We start from the raw sequence: 19503 nt of genomic DNA, 5'->3' as shown, positions 1-19503 counted from the left end.
CGTTATATGCACGATAACCAACCATAAATAAAGTGTAGAACTTAAAAAGGAACCTTTATCCATGGAAGTGCGTCCAATGGGTTCACAATCTAGGAAACTATTTTAGCAGAATAGTAATAATGCAACATGGCCATGGTTATGTTTACCTGTTAGAAATGAGTAATACAAAATTCTATCAAATATTTTATAAAGTGCCTCAAGTATAATTATAATTTAACGAAATAAGATTAAGAGATGGATTGACTTGATGGGTATATTGTACTTATCTTTTAAGGATATTTTGTTATATAAATGTATCATCTAAAATTTAACAAGCTATTCCTTAAAAAAAGGGATTTATGCTGAAGAGAGCAAGAGACAGGCAAGTTAAATTAAAATTACTGTTGCAGGCCATACTATCGCTCCAAGAGCATCACCATTTCACAGTGTGGAGTATGTGGGAAAAGATCAACAATCGTTGCTTTTACAGGTTGGAAAGGCTCTGAAATAGGCATGGACTTGGCTCTGTGTCGTGCTAAGCCAGCACTACTCATGTTCCTCCAGCCCCGATTGTCTTTCTTCCCTTTCTCAACTTTCTCAGGAGATGGTGTGCAGAGCTCAATGGCATTTGCCACTAAGCTTTCAGGATTGCAAGAAATATACCTACAAACAGAGAGAGAGAGAGAGATGGATTTAGGTTGAAAAGGGAATGGGACAACCAAAGCATTAACATGAAAAGCTCACAATGGAAACTTACACAAGCCTGCGTAATCGAGCATGAGTTCGTAAAGCTTTGACCACCTGAATTTTCAGAAAACAATAAATGAGATCCAAGATCCCAAGATAAGATGGATCCGTATCTGATTAACACTTTTTTCAAAATTATTTTTATTTTCTTAAAAACCTATAGGTTTTACACTAATAAAATGCAGATAGAAGGTTTTACACTAAAGCCACCTAGTTTTAAGAGAGAATTCCAAAGCATCTTCAAAATAACTGCTACTTGACAGGGATCAAATGTAGCAATGACGTGCATTTCGTAATCATAAAGCTTAAAGGAATTGGAACATAGACAACGGCTGGTAGATCAAGAACGCAATATTACTTACAGTGGGATGAAGTCCCATACGTGGAGGATCAACAATAGCAACAACATTTTTGAATTGCTGCACCAAAGAATTTCCATCTGTTGACGTGGAACTTTCCTGAAGGAGCTCTTTTCTGTTATTTTCTGAAGAACGGTTTTCAGGCTCTTGACATGAGATCTCTCCATCTTTATGTGCATTGGTTGTGCACGAATCTTTCTCTTCACAGCTTAATGTTCCTTTTGCACTACTTTCTAAGGAACTTGAAAGTTGATCTTGTTTTTCAGAAACATTTAGGTACTCCTTCAACAGAGACCCTATTACATCCTCAGCCTGTTGCTCGTAGAGAGCACACAAGTAAATAACAGAACAAAGAAATAAGTTTGACAATTGTACCCCCAGCTTTTTTCTCTAAAACAAATGAATCAATTAAAGATATAGTTGGAAAATCAAACCTTTGAACAGATGAATCTACAATTTTTTATCCCATTAATCTCGGCATTCTTATAAGCATCTTGAACAGCAGAAGCATTCATTTCAATGCCAATAACCTGTGCAGGTTTTAATGCCTAGAAAGTTCAATAACAAGGGAGAATCTGCTATGCATAAACAGATTAACTGATCATAAATTCATAATCAATTAGTTTAGTACTTCACAATAACAACATTAACCAGCCTACAGCATAGTCACTTTTTTGGCTTTTTGCACTTTTATACAACATGGAGCTCAATCTATGTCATATGATTCAGCGATGTAGATGCTGAAACAGGTACGATGAAGGATGGGAAATGGATAGTGTTATTACCATACCGACACGATGGGCTAACGTGAGTCCAATTGTTCCAGTCCCACAGCATACATCAAACAACAAGGTATCAGGACCCAAACCAGCCCATTCACCAGCAAGTGAATATAATTTCTCTGCAGCAAGAGTATTGACCTGCGATACACAGTGGTCATTGCAATTTATCCAGAATTACCATGAATGTTTCAACCAGGAAAGGCAGAAATTGAGGCTCAAGGTCTTAACCTGAAAAAATGCCGTTGGAGATATTGAGAACCGGAGGTTGCTTATACAATCGTGAATCCTTGCTTCTACAACATTATTGGCTGTCTCTGGCCCAATACTGTTTTCTGTTTTCAGGATGGGTATTGATCGCAATGGAGCATCAGTTGGTGCCACATTCGATATTCCTTGATGATCCTGGATGAAAACATTGACGCAAAAAGGAGTAATCAGAGAAGACAACATATGCCACCTGGCCTAGCTCAAGAAACTGCAATTTTGCAAGGGTGGAGAAAAGAATGACAGAACAAGTACCTGAACAACAAAAACTGTTAGAGGCAGAGGAGGAGAATTTGTGGCAGCACCTGCCGCAAAAGCTTGAGCAAGTCTCTCAAACTCACTGGTTATTTGTGCATTGTCAATCCCAATCAAACAAATCTATGCAATCAGCATATGACAAATAAGTTAGCAGATACATAGTATAGTATACTGATCATTTTAAACCCATCCATGAAGAAAACTTAGTCTAACCAAACAACTGAAAAGATAATGGCAGCTTGAGGCAAAAGCATTTTCCCCTTTCAATCTTAATCAGCATTTCCATGCTTTTTTTTTTACTTTATAAAAATATACCGCTAAAAATATAACTTGAAAGATGAGAATAGAGCTATCAGAATAGACACAAACCTGAACAATGAGCATGACCTCTGAAATATCGTCCTCAAAATTTTTGTCTGCAACCTTCCCAACTGATCTTCCTCTCTGACCTTGTAGATTGAATATAATTTGAACATAAGATTAAAAAAGACTTTACCAGCAATTTGATTTAGTACATTGGAACAAAAGGCAGCAATAATGCTAGTACTAGCAATAGATCAGTGGACATGTTATGCTCAAAGCCATTGCATAAAAGAACATACAGTTAACTGACGCCAAAATCCAGTATTTTTAAATCTGTTCCAAATTGGTAAGCTTGAATGCTGCAAAAATTCCTGCAAGATTGAAGCATATTTGCTAGCAATTTTCGAAACATTTGGGCAGTCCACAGGTTCTTCAACAGCTGTCACACCCTCCCTGAAAGGATTCTTGTCTTTAGAGGCACAACTCCAGTTCAAAAGAAGTTCCCAAGCAGGTTAAAAGTCTTTACCTAAAATTTCCCAGCATGAACCCCACAGTCGGTTTACCCTGACGAGAATATCCAACAGAAAACTCACACTTGTTGCGGTATCCATGTACAACTGGAGATTCAATTATACCTTCTAGTTCACATGGAAGACCACCTATACAAATGGAGATTTAAAAAATAATCATTCGAAGATATGATCAAGTACCATCTAATTGCAATTCAAATTACTATACTTTAAATACAAGTTCAATGAGAGAATTAGTTTTCAATGTGTTAAAAGTGAAAGCAAACCTCGTTCCTTAGATTTAAGAACCCATTCAGGAAGTGAAACACCGCTAGGACAAGCTTTGCGTGCATTTCTAGTCTGCCAAAGAATAAATAGCAGTAAGTCAAATATAATTAATAATGAAAATCATCATAGCTAAAAACAGAACAAAGGAAAAAGTATTTCTAACAAGTTTTTTGAGCATTTGCATGACAGAATTCTTCTTGTGCTCCAACTGATCAATATAGGGCATATGAGCAAGTGGAGTGACTGCATCGCAAGCGCTTTTCACCTTTGAGGTTGAATCATCATTTGCAGAACCATCATCATTTGGCACACCATCTTCAACCTCATTTAAAGCATTTGAAACACTTGCATTCACCTTAACCAATGCATCTTCACTATTCTGTTGGAAGCTCAGAGTTGCAGCCATTGCTGATTTCACTTTCCTCTCAAATGATCGAGGAATGACATCTGCAACCTTTAAACTCTTGTTGGCAAAAGACTTTCCTTCCAGAACCTTTCACAGTGAAGAGATATTTGTATACCAGTCAAAATTTTATAGCATATTTATGTATCACTGGGTCTCTATAAAACCAAAATTGGGATACCTCAACTGCACTTTTCAACTGGTCAGCGCTTTCAAAACTCACAAAACCAACCACCATGCCTTTCTTTTTCTTTGCAGATTTAAAAGTAATTCCCTAGAAGAAGAAAACAATTAATATGAGATAGAAAGCAAAAAGAAACTCTGCATAATTTACATCATAGATCATTGAACTTAACATTGAAGCTCATATAAGTCACAATTATCTGACTTCATCAAATTAATTCACTGAACTTTTATTATTAACAAACTAAATCACTTATGGTAATAATCTTATGTAAACAAAAAAAAAAGAATCCGAATTAATTTCTAAAAGAAATGAACTTTGTGATTTCGTGCAAAGTGGGGCATGCATTTTGAGCTAATAATTTCTGCGATAATTACTCAACGGAATTAGCATAAATGACAAATTGTTAATAATGAAGTTCAGTGATGAAATTTAATGAACTTAAAAGATTTGTGACCTACATGAAAAAGTTAACGCTTACCAAAGAACTTCAAAACTGTTCATATGAAGACTAAAACCTATAAAACACTTACTTGTTCACTAAGAAATTTCCTCAAATTATCCGCATGCCATTTCCTTGGCAAATGCACCAAGCATTTACTTAATTGAGGGTCTCCACACTCTTCGCCATCTTCACCATCCATGACCATTTCCGTCATTATAACCTCTTGCTCCTCTTCGTGTTTGGCGTCCAACTTCTCTCCATTCTCCCCTTTCATCGCCTTCTTTGCTCGCTCCGATGTCGGGTCCCACGTGTTATAGGGCCGCGGGCGGAGCTCCTCCTCGCCGTGGGCGTACCTGCACGTGCTGCCATGGCTGCAGGACCCATCTTGACGCCTGAAGTAAGAGCAAAGGGTGGTTTTCCACAGAGGGTGGGTCGACGAGTTCGTGTTCTGGTCTTGATCCTCTGGCTTGCGTTTCTCTCTTGGATTGGAGTCGGCCGCTGATTGGGGATCGGACGGCGGTATTGCTTCGTGTAGAGGTTGGGGGTCTACTTGGGTTGAATCTAGGCCGTTGGATTGGGAGTCTAGGGTTTTAGTTTCAGAAAGTTGGTTATTTGGAGAAGCCGCCATTGGAGTTATCACACTGCTTTCACTATTAGGTAAGTTCAGTTTTCTGAAGTGACGGACGTGGTTTTATGCTTGCCCTCCCCTCTCTTAAGTTCCAATTTCAGTTTTTTTTTCCTCAGTAAACTTTTTTATTTGTCCATCGTTTCACATATTTTTAATATTATTTTTATGTATATGTTGTACGTGACGTGTGTGTATATATATGTTTATTTTTATTATTTAATTATGAATTTTATTTCATATAAAAAATTTAAATATTAAATATTTAAAAATAGAGATCTTCGAATGACTATTAGATGTTATTTTGTTAAGTCTCATAACTATTAAAAATTATAAAATAGTCATTCGACTATTCATATGTTATAAACTCGTCATTTTTTAAAAAAAAATTAGCGATTGTTTGATATAGACATTAACATATTAATTGAAATATAATAAAATTTTATCCTAAAATCATTTTAGTTGTATTTTTTGTGGATCAAATCTTTTTTTATATTATGATATCGAGTCGGTGCTTGAAACACTATATTAGCCAATTAGGTCTTGAAAAAATAATTTAAATTGTTCGATCACAATATAATATTTTTATTTTAAAATGTTTTAAAGTATAATTTAACATATTTTATTCTGAATAATATTACACTTATTATATATATTATTATTTATATTTAGACTCACGTGCATGTTATGCAACTCATCTTACAAAATTCACCTTTCTAAACTGAATTGTTTTATCTTTCCATTCCAACTATATTTCTTCTCTAAAATTCTCACTTTACTAAGTCAAGTGTATGAATAGTAAAAACTGCCATAACAATAATTCTTTATTACTATTATAAAAGAAGCAAAGCAGAGCATATATACATACTTTTATTGATTTTCAATATTTTAACCTTCGTTCCTCACTTTTGTAAATTTTGTACTTTGTATTTATAATTGTCAATTATTTGCAAACTTCTCAAAAAAACACATTAAATTAATTTTTTTTAAATAATTTTAGTAGTTGATTTGAAGTCCATTATATTAAGCTCCATCAATATTTTAAGTTAATTATATAATAACTTGTTGTGTTTGATTTAAATTATAATGGCACATTTAGTTGTAAATGAAAAATAATAAAACTTTGAAGTCTCGCTTTGTTATTGTGCCGGGAGAATATAAATAATAGATAGAATTTATTTAATTTTCTATTTGAAATATTAAGGTTGAAATTATAAAAATAATAATAATAAAATTGAAAAACCAATGAAACATTATGACTGATTTTGCTTGGAGAATATAAAAAATAAAAACGATTTATTTGATTTTTTTTAAGAGATTAAGGTATTATAAAAACTAAAGATAAGATTAAAAAATCAATGGGACATTAAAGATTGATTTTGCTATCATGCCTTGAGAATAAAAATAATTTAAATAAATATTCTTATAAAAATTTAATAAAACTTTGTTTAGCTCAGTGGTAGAACATCTAAATCTGTATACAAAAGGTTTAAGGTTCATCTCTTACCTTATTATTTGTAATTTGAATTTTCTTTGGTTTTACTTGTTCAATAAGATGGTGACACTTATTACTATCATATCGTATTAGACCATTTGTTAGTAATTAAGAATATATTAAAAAATAACACACAAACTATTAACGACGAGAGAGAAAATGACATGTAAATTTGAAAAAAAACAATGTCACGGTAACATTTCAGTTAAACTTTTTAATAATTAATGACCGAAAAAAACAACGTTAATGACACTTTTCAACAACAAAAAGTTCGTTGACCAAAATGGGGAGAGAGGCAATAGGGTGATGACTATTTGTGTAATTTGAATAAAATTAAAAGATACAAAAACCATAATTGATCGAAGAATAAATATTATCAACACTAACATAATAGTAATGTAACATAGTTATATATTACAAAAATGACAACCAAATACAAACAAGTTAATATATAATTTTAATAAGTAAATGAGAACATCTATTAAATAAGATAAAACAAAGTAAAAACTCATATTTATAAAACAAAAATTCGAGAGACGTGAAAGAAAAAGAGAAGCAAATAAGACGAAGAAGAAATATGGAGAGATGTAAGAGATTAATGATTGACCTATAGGTTATCGTCATCGATAGTCAACCAAATTTATTACTTTTATAATCTCTCATACCGATGCGAGTAACCCGATTCGATTTGGAGTGTCACATTAGGGTTATCGGAGCGACCCACTGTATAAATAACGAAAAATTTAAAACTTTTATTAAAACATATAACTTATAATTGTTTTATCAGCATTCAGAAATAAAACATATTTCCAGACTCGTATATAAAACAAAATACAATTACATGCCCCCTAATCACATGTATCATACTCTGCAAATAAAGTCGGAAGAACTCTCTTACCGAATTCGATAACTGCACTGGTACAATTCTTTTAACCTGCAATGGTGAGTAATAGAGTGAGCTTCGGAAAGCTCAGTAATACAAAACTACCAAATGATGTTGCAAGACATGCCGATAAATAGAAAGTCATATAATTTCCTTATTGATTTAGACGTATACAAATTTTCAGTATAATCTGGGGTTTCACTGGTTGTTCATCGAATAGAAGCCATAAATATCTCAATTCATAGGAAGCATTCATAGTATCACGTTTTCATGAGATCGAATAGGATGTCTAGTGTATTCCAACAGTATGATAAAATCATAATAGGTACACTAATCAAATGATAGTCTAATAAATCTCATAAATCATAATGTAGTGGAGCTTTTTAAACTCGTAATTTAAAACCATCGTATAAAGAGTTAACCTAAGGGAATAGCTTAGGGCCTGATAGCCTACCCAAGAAAGTTTCGGGGCCACGGGGCCTACCTAAGAATATATCTTAGGGCCACAGGGCCTACCCGAGAATGATCTCAGGGCCGCGGAGCCTACCTAAGAGTCACATTAGGTCCATAAGAATTTTCTAGCTTGATCAAAGTTGTACCTTCAAAACCAGTATCTCCAATATACAATTTATACAGTGATATAATTCCATAAGCCATTACCATTAAGTCGGTTCATCATAAAACAGTAACCATATATTTCAGTGTACCACATGTTAAAACAATAAAATAATTTATTAATATATTGGGAACACACTAGAGAATCCAGGTATTTTTCAGAGGTATTTTGTAGTTATCAGTATGGATAACATGAAACTTGTACAATTTGATCAGATTCCAAGAACAAAGTCCTATTGAAGAGAGTCATTCACTAACCGATCTAATCATACATTTAAGGTTGATACTTTAGAATTTCGCTATGATTCATGTGCATCAAGAAAGTGTTCATGAATCTTTTATACCGAATAATTCTAGATTCAGATTTACTGAGAGTGATTCCATTACCCAAACAACAGGGGTATTTAGGAATATACTTTGAATTCATAGGATTTCAGCCCAATTGATCCAAATGGGGTATTTACGTGCTTAGACATGACCGCAGTGATTTGAGATAAAAATATAGAAACGAAGATTCAAGACATTTACAATTTATGTCGATCGATCGGATTATCAAACAACTTGAGTTACACAACTCCCAGACTAATGCATGTCAACAAGTCCATTCAATGCCCTTCCAGGGTATTCACTCTAATACTAGCAATTATTGTCCATTGATCACCTTCAGAATCATCACCAAATAGATCTTAAGGAGACGAACAAATATTCTATTGGTCTTTATTTCATTTCCATGTTTCAACTATATCAGAAAATGTTGACATACTGAATTTGTGGCACATAAACCATAGGAATGATATATCATGTAAGTTCATCCGAGTTTCCAGACTTATCTCAATCACTAACTTAATCCTCAGTCATTGATGTTACTTAGTTCATATAATAATCAAGTCTATATGTGTTACTTCAGGGTTTTCCAGAGTAATTCAGACGTTTCTGAATTTTAAATACATATTGTACTTTCGTTCAGTTCAATTTAGTCATATAATATAGTCATTCTGGTATTCATGGTTGTTTTGACTCCCGAATATCCACTTCTTAGTACCGAATTTTTACCGCATTCATACCAAGTATATGAATTAATTAACTACCCAGATGAGACCAAACATGTTCATTCATGCATTTACCAATACCAACATGTTCCATAAAGCATAAAAAGGTAGTAATATATTACCTCGATTTCCGTATAATACTGATCAACCTTTAAATTCCATTCAAACATCCTCGATCCTTAATTCAACTTCTAATAATTCCTCAAATACATAACAATATAATTTTCATAAAAAACGGGGCTCAATTCTAAAATACGGATCGAATCGGATAAAAAATCAGTGAAAAACATCTTATCGGGTTCGAATTTGGCGAAATTGACCCCAAAACAGATTCAGGATGTCAAAAAACATCAGGATAGGTATACCCAAAAAAAGTCAACGGTCGTTCAATAGCCGGTCAACGCCAGTCAAAGTTCCGGTCAACAGTGGTCAACGACGGTCAACGCAATCAACGCTTTTACACAAATATCACCCTAACAGAAACTAATTACATATTAGGCACCATTTTAAAAATATTTAAAAAACTAGCACCCGAGTTCTTTTTACCTGCGGCTAAGACTTTCACACGCGCCTCGTGCGACGTCGTGGAGTGTCCAAAAATTCCTAAAAATTATTTTAAGGCATTTTGAGACACTTACCAAGCTTGATTCACAATTTTGAACGGCGGAGAGCTCGATTCTGAACATCGAAAACTTTAACTTTCTCATCTCTCCATTCGCCGGCGATGACAGAGACACCGGTGGACTCGGAACGATGCAAAGAACACGATGGTGTGGGAGGTGTTGAAAACAGATGGTCAAATTGACGTGAATCGATGAAAAATTGACGGAGATTGAGTTAAAATCGACGATACTTCCGACTGAAATTAACGATTCATGACGAAAGGTTTAAGGGGTTTTGTTGTTCGGTCAACAACAAATACGATGGTGGTTTCGGTTCGTCAAATGGAGGCCGGTCGATGAGTTGATCAGAGTGGGAAAGATGGTCAACGGGGGAGGAAAACTGGAAAAATACTCTGGAAACTAACGGGGGAGATAACTTATAATTATCTCTAAAATAAAAATGGGTAAACTAATAGTTTAGCCACTAAATTTTATTCACCTTATAAAAGAGTATTCTAACTTTGCGATTTTCCAATTCAATCCTCAATTTCTTCTAAAATACTAATTAAATCCAATACTTTATAATTTCTAAAATTTATCCCCTAAATTAGGGTGTTACAATTCTCCACTCCTTAAAAGAATTTCGACCTCGAAATTATTCATGTCACAGAATTACAGAAATGAAAATTCCATCAGTTGTTTCATATCTTCAGTAGCTTTTACAAAAGTACGGGTTCTTTACTAATCATTAACCAGCTGTGTATACATTTTTGTCATAACTCTCCCGCATTCCCATAAAAGAATCAGAATAGATTTATCATTGTGGAATCAATTCAGCATGGGTTACAAGAATAAACCCATAGAGTGATAACATATCCCAATTTTATTTCCGGAGTCGGATCGGAATTTCTCAGATGAGTAACTCTCACATGACTCGTGTGGTACTTTACAAAATTTATACAGATGTTAATGTTATTCCTTTATAAAACGATAGAGTCCTAATGGATGAAAACTTAGGTTTGCTCATTACAGATAGGGACTCAACCTTGGAGTTTCGGCTCATAGAAGTACAATTGTAGTATAGGGGCATGTACTGATCAGACATCTTTTGACATTTGACCGGCCGGTCTATCATGAAAATTGAATCAAACCAAAGCTTTGATACCACTAAATTTAACCCCCTCAGACCGATGTGGGTAATCTGATTCGATTTGGAGTGTCACATTAGGGCCACCGGAGCGACCCACTATATAAATAGCGAAAAATTTAAAACTTTTATTAAAACATATAACTTATAATTGCTTTATCAGCATTCGGAAATAAAACAGATTTTCAAATTCGTATATAAAACAAAATACAATTACATGTCCCCTAATCACATGTACCATACTCTGCAAACAACGCCAGAAGAACTGTCTTACTAAAGTCGATAATTGCACTGATACAATTCTTTTAACCTGTAATGGTGAGTAATAGAGTGAGCTTCGAAAAGCTCAGTAATACAGAACTACCAGATGATATTGTAAGACATGCCGATAAATAGAAAGCCATATAATTTCCTTATTGATTCAGACGTATACAAATTTTCAGTATAATCTGGGGTTTCACTAGTAGTTCATCGAATAGAAGCCATGAATATCTCAGTTCATAGGAAGCATTCATAGTATCACATTTTCAGGAGATCGAATAGGATGTCTAGTGCATTCCAGCAGTACGATAAAATCATAATAGGTACACTAATCAAATGATAGTTCAGTAAATCTCATAAATCATATTGTAGTGGAGCTTTTTAAACTTGTAATTTAAAACCATCGTATAAAGAGTTAACATAAGGGAACATCTTAGGGCCTGAGAGCCTATACAAGAAAGTTTCGGGGCCTACCTAAGAACACATCTTAGGGCCGCAGGGCCTACCTGAGAATGATCTCAGGGCCGCAGAGCCTACCTAAGAGTCACATTAGGTTTATAAGAATTTTTTAGCTTGATCAGAGTTGTACTTTCAAAACCAATATCTCCAAGATAATATAATTCTATAAGCCATCACCATTAAGTTGGTGCATCATAAAACAATAACCATAGATTTCAGTGTACCACATGTTAAAATAATAAAACAATTTATTAATATGTTGGGAACACACTAGAGAATCCAGGTATTTTTCAGAGGCATTTTGTAGTTATCAATATGAATAACATGAAACTTGTACAATTTGATCGGATTCCAATAATAAAGTCCTATTGAAGAGAGTCATTTACTAACCGATCTAATCAAACATTTAAGGTTGATACTTTAGAATTCTGCTATGATTCATGTGCATCAAGAAAGTGTTCAGGAATACTTTATACCGAATAATTCTAGATTCAGATTTACTAGAGTGATTCCATTACCCAAACAATCAGGGGTATTTAGCAATATACTTTGAATTCATAGGATTTCGACACAATTGATCCAAATGGAGGTATTCAAATTTGGCGAAATAGACCCCAAAATAGATTCAAAACTGTTGAGTTAATCGATTGACTGAATCGGCCAAGAGCGGGGTGAATTGGTAATAAAAATTTTGGTGGAAGCTTTTGCAGAAAATTGAAAGAAATTGCACAACGATTTAGAGTGGTTCGACTTTATCAACCAAAGTCTACGTCTACTACCTTAGTTACCCACACTAAGGATTTTTCAACAAATTCACTAATTTGTTCTTTCTTTTGAGGCCAAAGAGATAACCTTACAACTCCCTCAAGAATATACCCCAATTCTTGAGAACACTCTTTTCTCAAAGAGAAATACAAATTTGCAAACTTACAAGAAAAACCTCACAAGGCAAATATGTTTGCACAATTCTAGAACAAAGAAAGAACACTCAAGAATAAATACAATTGAGCAAAATAAGTGTTCTTGAAAGCAAAATGAATATTGAATGAAAAATAGGCTTGAAATGCTCAAACTTGAGGTTTGATGCTTTCTCTTTGATTCTCTCTTGATTCTAATTGCTTGATGCTTCTTATTGTTGATCAATGGCTTCTAAGCTTGCTTAAATACACCTTGAATCACTTCTGAACGTTGGGGATGATTAGAGAAAATAATATAGTCATTTTAGTGTGAAAATAATTAATAAAACAGTTTGGAGCGTGGGGGGAATCGGTACCCCCTATGGGGAATCGGTTCCCTAAGTGTAAAATTCAAATATTTCGACCGTTATACAAGGGGGAATCGGTACCCCATGGGGAGGGAATCAGTTCCCTCCGAGCATACTGGAATTCTCGGAGCCAAACCATTCAGGGGGAATCGGTACCCCCTTGGGGGAGAATCGGTTCCCTCTGAGCAATCAGTAATTTTTGGCTTTGAAATGGTTCGAAATACTTTGTAAAATTATTTTGAAATTTTTTTAAGGTTAAAACTTAATTTTACACTTGAGTAAGGATTAAAATGATCTTTGAAAGATTTGGAGTAATGTTTTGATATTCGAATAATTCTATCGAATATACTTAGAAAATCATTTGGAAAATCTTAAAATTCATTTAACTTAATTTGTTATATCGAAATATCAACATGTTTTCAACAATCTTCCCCTTTTTGATATAACAAAACATTTTAGTAATTTTAAGATTTTGAAATTACTCTCCCTAACTTTAACACTTCTCCCATTTACCATTTAAAACACATTTAACACTTCTCCCCCTTTTTTGTTAAATCAAAAAGACATTTTAAAGAATTAAACAAGGTTTTGAAATCATTTAGTCAATTGATTATATTTTAAGCTGCTAAGATCACAAGCAAGAGAAATGTTAGCCATTAGTTTCATAATCAATATTCATAGTTAATGTGAAATGGCAAAATTGGTCATATATCTAATCAGGAAGTAAATGATGCAATAAATTTAATCACACCAAATCGATAAGTTCGAACCATTCATAAATCCAAACAAATTCAAAGTCAATCAATCCACAAATTCAAACATTCCAAAATATTCAAAATGTTAAAACAATAAGTTTAGAGTTCAAAGCAAAATATAAAATCACATATCAGGATCAGGAGGAGGAAAACGAGCTCGCATAGCGGCCATTTCGTGAGTGAGGTCATTAATACGCGTGTTGGTTGCTTCATTGTTTGCACGCATCTCCCGAAGAATTTCTAATTGTTGAGCTCCCATTGTGGATAAGTGGGACTCTATAGAAGAAAAGCGTGAATCCATGGTGGCGTATTAGAAATCGAATGTCTCCATAAATGATTGAAAATATGGAGGCATTTGATGTGTTTGTTGTGCTTGCTCTTCGGGCTGCTCAGGCTCATCTTCGGCTTCATCGATGTCTCGTATTAATTTCTCAAGCTCGAGATCTTCGTCAGCTTCGGGGTGGAGCTTGTGAAGAACTAGCTCCCGGAGTATTTGCAGAAGATCGAACCCATTCACCGGTTTTCTTATCCTTAATCCATCCCGCTCTCGTTAAGAAAAAAAGATTAATTTGTTTCTTAAGGGGAAAAACGACATCTAGACCGACTCTAAGCCCAGCTTTGGAAAACATATTACTCAAAATGCAACCGTAAACAAGAGATGAACAGAGTTTCTTGTTAGGAACAAGATTTACGGTTTCAATAATTTCAGCAAAAATAATTCGAGGTAGGTTAATTTTAATATTGTTTTCGAAACAATGTAACCACCAAAGATCTAAGGCTCTAAGAGTAGAATAACGACCTCCGGATGGTCGAAACCACCAAGAAATCATTAGATGAAGAAAACGTTCATGAAGGTCTAAGACACTTGCACTATCTCTTCTTTTATAACGAGATCCTAAAACCTATTTTTCATTTGAAATACCATCATTATCTAATCCGAATGTATTGGCTATGTAAGCCGAGTCAATATATAAGAATTGTCCTAGGAGGTAGGAACGAAATCCTATGGTTTCGGTTTCAGTTTGGTTTTTAACACAAACAACATTAGAATAGAAAATACGAACAAGTTGATGGTAAACGATGGGTTCAAGATCAAAGAGTTTATCAAATTTCTACTCTTGTAAAAGAGGAAGATATTTAAAATTAATAGCTAACATAGCTTGACGAGAAGGAATACGTTCTTCCCGGATTTTGTAAGAGTCGAAATATTGATAATACCAAAAACGCTGATTTCTAGGACTAAGATTATTGAAGCACAAATTTTGGATAGTCAAATTAGGATCAATGGGATTAGGATTAGGAATTGGATTTTGAGGATTTAGAGATGGATTTGGTTGACGGTGTGAGCGACTAGATGATGACCTAGCACGTTTAGGATTGGACATGGTTTAGGAAATCGGAATATAATGGATAACCTGCAATTTAGAAAACACATGTATGCAATTCAATCAATCCCAAAACTCAATTGAGTCATCAATATTTCAAGGTTCTCTAAATCAATCCTAATGGGCAAAGTTTTTGAAAACTTTTAAAAAATACGGTTTTGAGAAACAATATATGTATAGTTTTCATAACAACAACATAATTCAATCAAAACACAATAATTTGAAAATCAACGTTTTTTTTATTTCGAAAATTTAAATTTTTTTGGAAAATTCTTGTGTTTTTGATGAAATTAGTTGTGATATCTAGTTTGTAATCACTAAACACTTAATGCCCGATCTAAAGTTCATCCTAGAACTAATTAAAACTAGTTCTATGTTCATAAATTGATGAAATAGAAGTTTTGGAAAAATACCTTGAAGGATTTCGGATTTGAGTGAGATTAGATGAAGTTTGCACGTTTTTTATGATTCCAACAGGTTTAGAGGATGATATTTGAAGTGAATTCTGATTAAGAACGTTGATTTGAGGCAAAAATGGAGATTTGAGAGAGTAGAGGAGTGATAGGCGGCAAGGAAGAGAAAAGAAGAGGGTTTGAAGTTTTGAAGGGTTCTGCCCGTGTATATCAAGAACCCCAGGGGGTATCGATTCCCCTGTGGGGGAATCGGTTCCCCTTCAAAGGGGGAATCGGTTCCCTCATGGGGGGATCGATTCCCTCTGCACCAAAATGCTAAATTCCGATTTTAAACACCCAAAATGCTAAATTAATTTCCTCTAGTGGTATTGGCAACTCATATATTGAAAATTAATCATGTTCAAACAATTAAATTAATCTTTAAACGATATTTGAATATAAAATTAATTTTTCCTCAAGAATCATAAACTCCCCCTAACTAATAGCAATGAATGCAATCAAAAATTACTATTATAAGCATTTTTCATTTATTATTAAAAGTGATAAAATTATTTTAAACACTAAGTGAAGATAGGTTGGTCAAACCTAATTCTCTCCTATGTGTCCAAAATCGTTCATTGTCTAAAGGTTTTGTAAAGATATCCTCTAATTGGTGCAAAGTATCCACAAATTCTAGAACTACATCTTCCTTAGTGACATAGTCTCTAATGAAGTGATGTCTTATTTCAATGTGCTTAGTTTTAGAGTGTTGGATGGGATTTTTAATGAGACAAATAGCACTAGTATTGTCACACTTGATAGGAATGATACCTACTTCAATTCCATAATCAAAAAGTTGTTGTTTCATCCATAAAACTTGTGCACAACAACTACCAGCTGAAATGTATTCGGTTTCAGTGGTAGATAATGCAACACAATTTTGTTTCTTTGAAAACCAAGAAATTAGCATATTTCCAAGGAATTGGCAAGTACCGGAGGTGCTTTTCCTATCTAATTTGCATCCTCCATAATCCGCATCAGAAAAAGCATGCAAGCTAAAGCTAGAGTCTCTAGGATACCAAAGTCTTAAACTAGGAGTGTCTTTAAGGTATCTAAAGATTCTCTTAACAGCTTGTAAATGTGATTTCTTAGGACATGATTGAAATCTAGCACATAAGCAAACACTAAATATAATGTCCGGTCTACTTGCAGTTAGATAAAGCAAAGAGCCAATCATTGACCTATATAATTTGACATCTACACATTTACCTCATTCATCTAAGTCAAGCTTTGTTGAATAGCTCATTGGAGTGTCATGAGGTTTCCCATTTTCCAGTCCAAACTTCTTGAGCATATCTTTGACGTACTTAGCTTGATTGATGAAGACGTCATCTTTTCTTTGCTTGATTTAGAATCCCAAGAAAAATGAGAGCTCCCCCATCATGCTCATCTCAAACTCACTTTGCATTAGCTTAGAAAATTCTTGGCAAAGAACATCATTAGTAGAACCAAATATTATATCATCAACATAAATTTGAACTACTAATAAATCTTTAATTTTATGCTTTAAAAACAATGTAGTGTTAACCTTCCCTTTTGAAAAACTTTTTTCAATTAAAAAATTTGACAATCTTTCATACCAAGCTCTAGGAGCTTATTTTAAACCATAAAGAGCTTTCGTCAATTTAAGAACATGGTCCGGAAATTTTGAATCTTTAAAACCTGGAGGTTGTTCCACATACACTTCTTCCTTTATAAAACCATTTAAAAATGCACTTTTAACATCCATTTGATATAATTTAAATTCATAAAAACATGCAAATGCTAATAACATTCTAATTGCTTCCATCCTAGCTACGGGAGCGTATGTTTCATCATAGTTTATGCCCTCTTCTTGAGTATACCCTTGAACAACAAGTCTAGCCTTGTTTCTCACTATATTACCACTCTCATCAAGCTTATTCCTAATTACCCATCTAGTACCTACAGTAGATTTATTACTAGGCCTTTAAACTAATGTCCATACCTTACTTCTCTCAAATTGATTTAACTCTTCTTGCATATCCATAATCCAATGTTCATCATTTAATGCTTCTTTAATATTCTTAGGCTCTATGCATGAGATAAATGCAACATAATTACAAATATTTCTAAGAGAAGATCGAGTTGTTACCCCTTTGGATGGATCACCTATAATTTCACCATCCTTGACATAGTTGTACTCTCTTAGATAAGATACTTCCCTTTCTTCAATGGTTGGATTCTCAAAAGGATCATGAGTTTCCTCATTTGTTGTTTCTTCCTTTGATGATGGTTCTCCAACGTCATGTATAACGTCATTTGTATTTATAACACATACATCATCATTCACACAAGAATCCTTCCTCGGAAGGGGGATTATCATCGAAAACAACATGTATAGACTCTTCTACAACTAAAGTTCTTTTATTAAATACTCGATAAGCTTTAGAATTTAAGGAATAACCCAGAAAAATTCCTTCATTACTTTTAGCATCAAATTTGCCAAGGTTCTCTTTACCGTTGTTTAAAACAAAACATTTACATCCAAAATAATGAAAATAGCTAATGTTAGGCTTTTTATTTTTGAAAATTTCATATGGAGTTTTCTTTAAAATTGGCCTAATCATTACTCGATTTATAACATAACAAGCGGTATTTGTGGCTTCCGCCCAAAAATATTTTGGCAAATTATTTTCACAAAGCATGGTTCTAGCCATTTCTTCTAAAGTTTGATTTTTCCTTTCAACAACTCCATTTTGTTGAGGGGTTCTAGGTGCTGAAAAATTATGGCTAATACCGTTAGAGTTACAAAATTCAGTAAATCCAAGATTTTCAAATTCAGTTCCATGATCACTCCTAACACTAGTTATAGAGTAACCTTTTTCATTTTGGATTACTTTTGAAAACGTAATGAATTGTTATAATGCTTCATCTTTAGTACTTAAAAATAGAACCCAAGTATATCTAGAATAGTCATCTACCAAGACAAATGCATATTGTTTTCCACCCAAGCTAGTAGTTCTAGTTGGCCCAAAAAGATCTAAATGGATCAATTGTAAAACTCTACTAGTTGATACATCATTAATGGATTTAAAAGAAACTCGCTTTTGTTTCCTTTAGCACAAGCATCACATATTTATCATTATCAAATTTAAGCTTAGGCAACCCTCTTACTAGGTCTCCTTGAATTAACCGTTGCAAAACACTCATACTAGCATGTCCTAGTCTCCTATGCCATAACCAACTATCATGCTCATCCTTAGCAACTAGGCATAAATTAGTCATATCAAAATAATCTAAATGCACCATGTATATGTTTCCTATTCTATGACCAACAAGCATAATCCGATTATATGCAATGTCAATGACTTTACAACCATTAATTTTAAATAAGACATTGAATCATTTATCGCATAATTGACTAATACTCAATAGATTATGCTTTAATCCATTCACATATAAAACATTTTTAATTTGTATGGAAGAGGTATTACCTATTGTACAAATACCTTCAATGTGACCTTTTGAATTATCTCCAAAAGTCACTTCTCCTCCATTTTTGGCGTTAAGCTCAATGAACCGGCTTTTGTCTCCAGTCATGTGTCTTGAGTATCCACTATCAAGGTACCATGAATTTGAATTTGTTTCCCGTGCCTTGTAGCAATGCTCCTTTCCCTACAAACATATATTGATTTTTTGATTTTTGGTACCCAAATTCTTTTAGGTCCATATTCATTAGTTTCCAAAATCCTAGTCCCCTTAGGTATCCATTTGTGTAGGATATTTTTATCTTTAGTAGTAATGAGTTCTTTAGGAACCCATATACTTCTAACGATTTTTCCATTAGAGGTTCTTCGGGGACCTCTATGATTGTAGTTTCTAAAACTTTTTCTAACAAAGTTGGATTTTGAATTTCCACCTTTTTCAAAATGTTTTGTTCCAACTTTATCAAAAGAAGTTTTAAGATCATCAATTTTCTTTTGATGATCATCATTGATCTTTGAAAGTAAATTTTGCAAATCTAAATTT

At 33.8% G+C, this 19503-nt stretch overlaps 1 protein-coding gene across 1 annotated transcript; it reads right to left on the bottom strand.

The window, feature by feature from the left end:
• Positions 1–369: 369 nt before the first annotated feature.
• LOC120142003 (zinc finger CCCH domain-containing protein 24-like) lies at positions 370–5225 on the bottom strand. Its single transcript, XM_039156766.1, has 14 exons — positions 4610–5225; positions 4074–4166; positions 3653–3982; positions 3489–3561; positions 3219–3351; positions 2988–3145; positions 2759–2838; positions 2387–2509; positions 2096–2269; positions 1871–2005; positions 1520–1615; positions 1089–1397; positions 737–780; positions 370–642 (listed from the first exon to the last, which is right to left on the bottom strand). Exons 1-14 carry the CDS (start codon positions 5147–5149, stop codon positions 396–398), a joined length of 2535 nt encoding a protein of 844 aa, XP_039012697.1. The 5' UTR covers positions 5150–5225; the 3' UTR covers positions 370–395.
• Between the last annotated feature and the right edge of the window lie 14278 nt (positions 5226–19503).

The sequence above is a fragment of the Hibiscus syriacus genome, unplaced genomic scaffold, assembly GCF_006381635.1.
Source record: "Hibiscus syriacus cultivar Baekdansim isolate YM2019G1 unplaced genomic scaffold, ASM638163v2 tig00110819_pilon, whole genome shotgun sequence".
In the NCBI taxonomy this organism is placed as follows: Eukaryota; Viridiplantae; Streptophyta; class Magnoliopsida; order Malvales; family Malvaceae; genus Hibiscus; species Hibiscus syriacus.
This window is presented reverse-complemented; position numbering and strand designations above follow the sequence as displayed.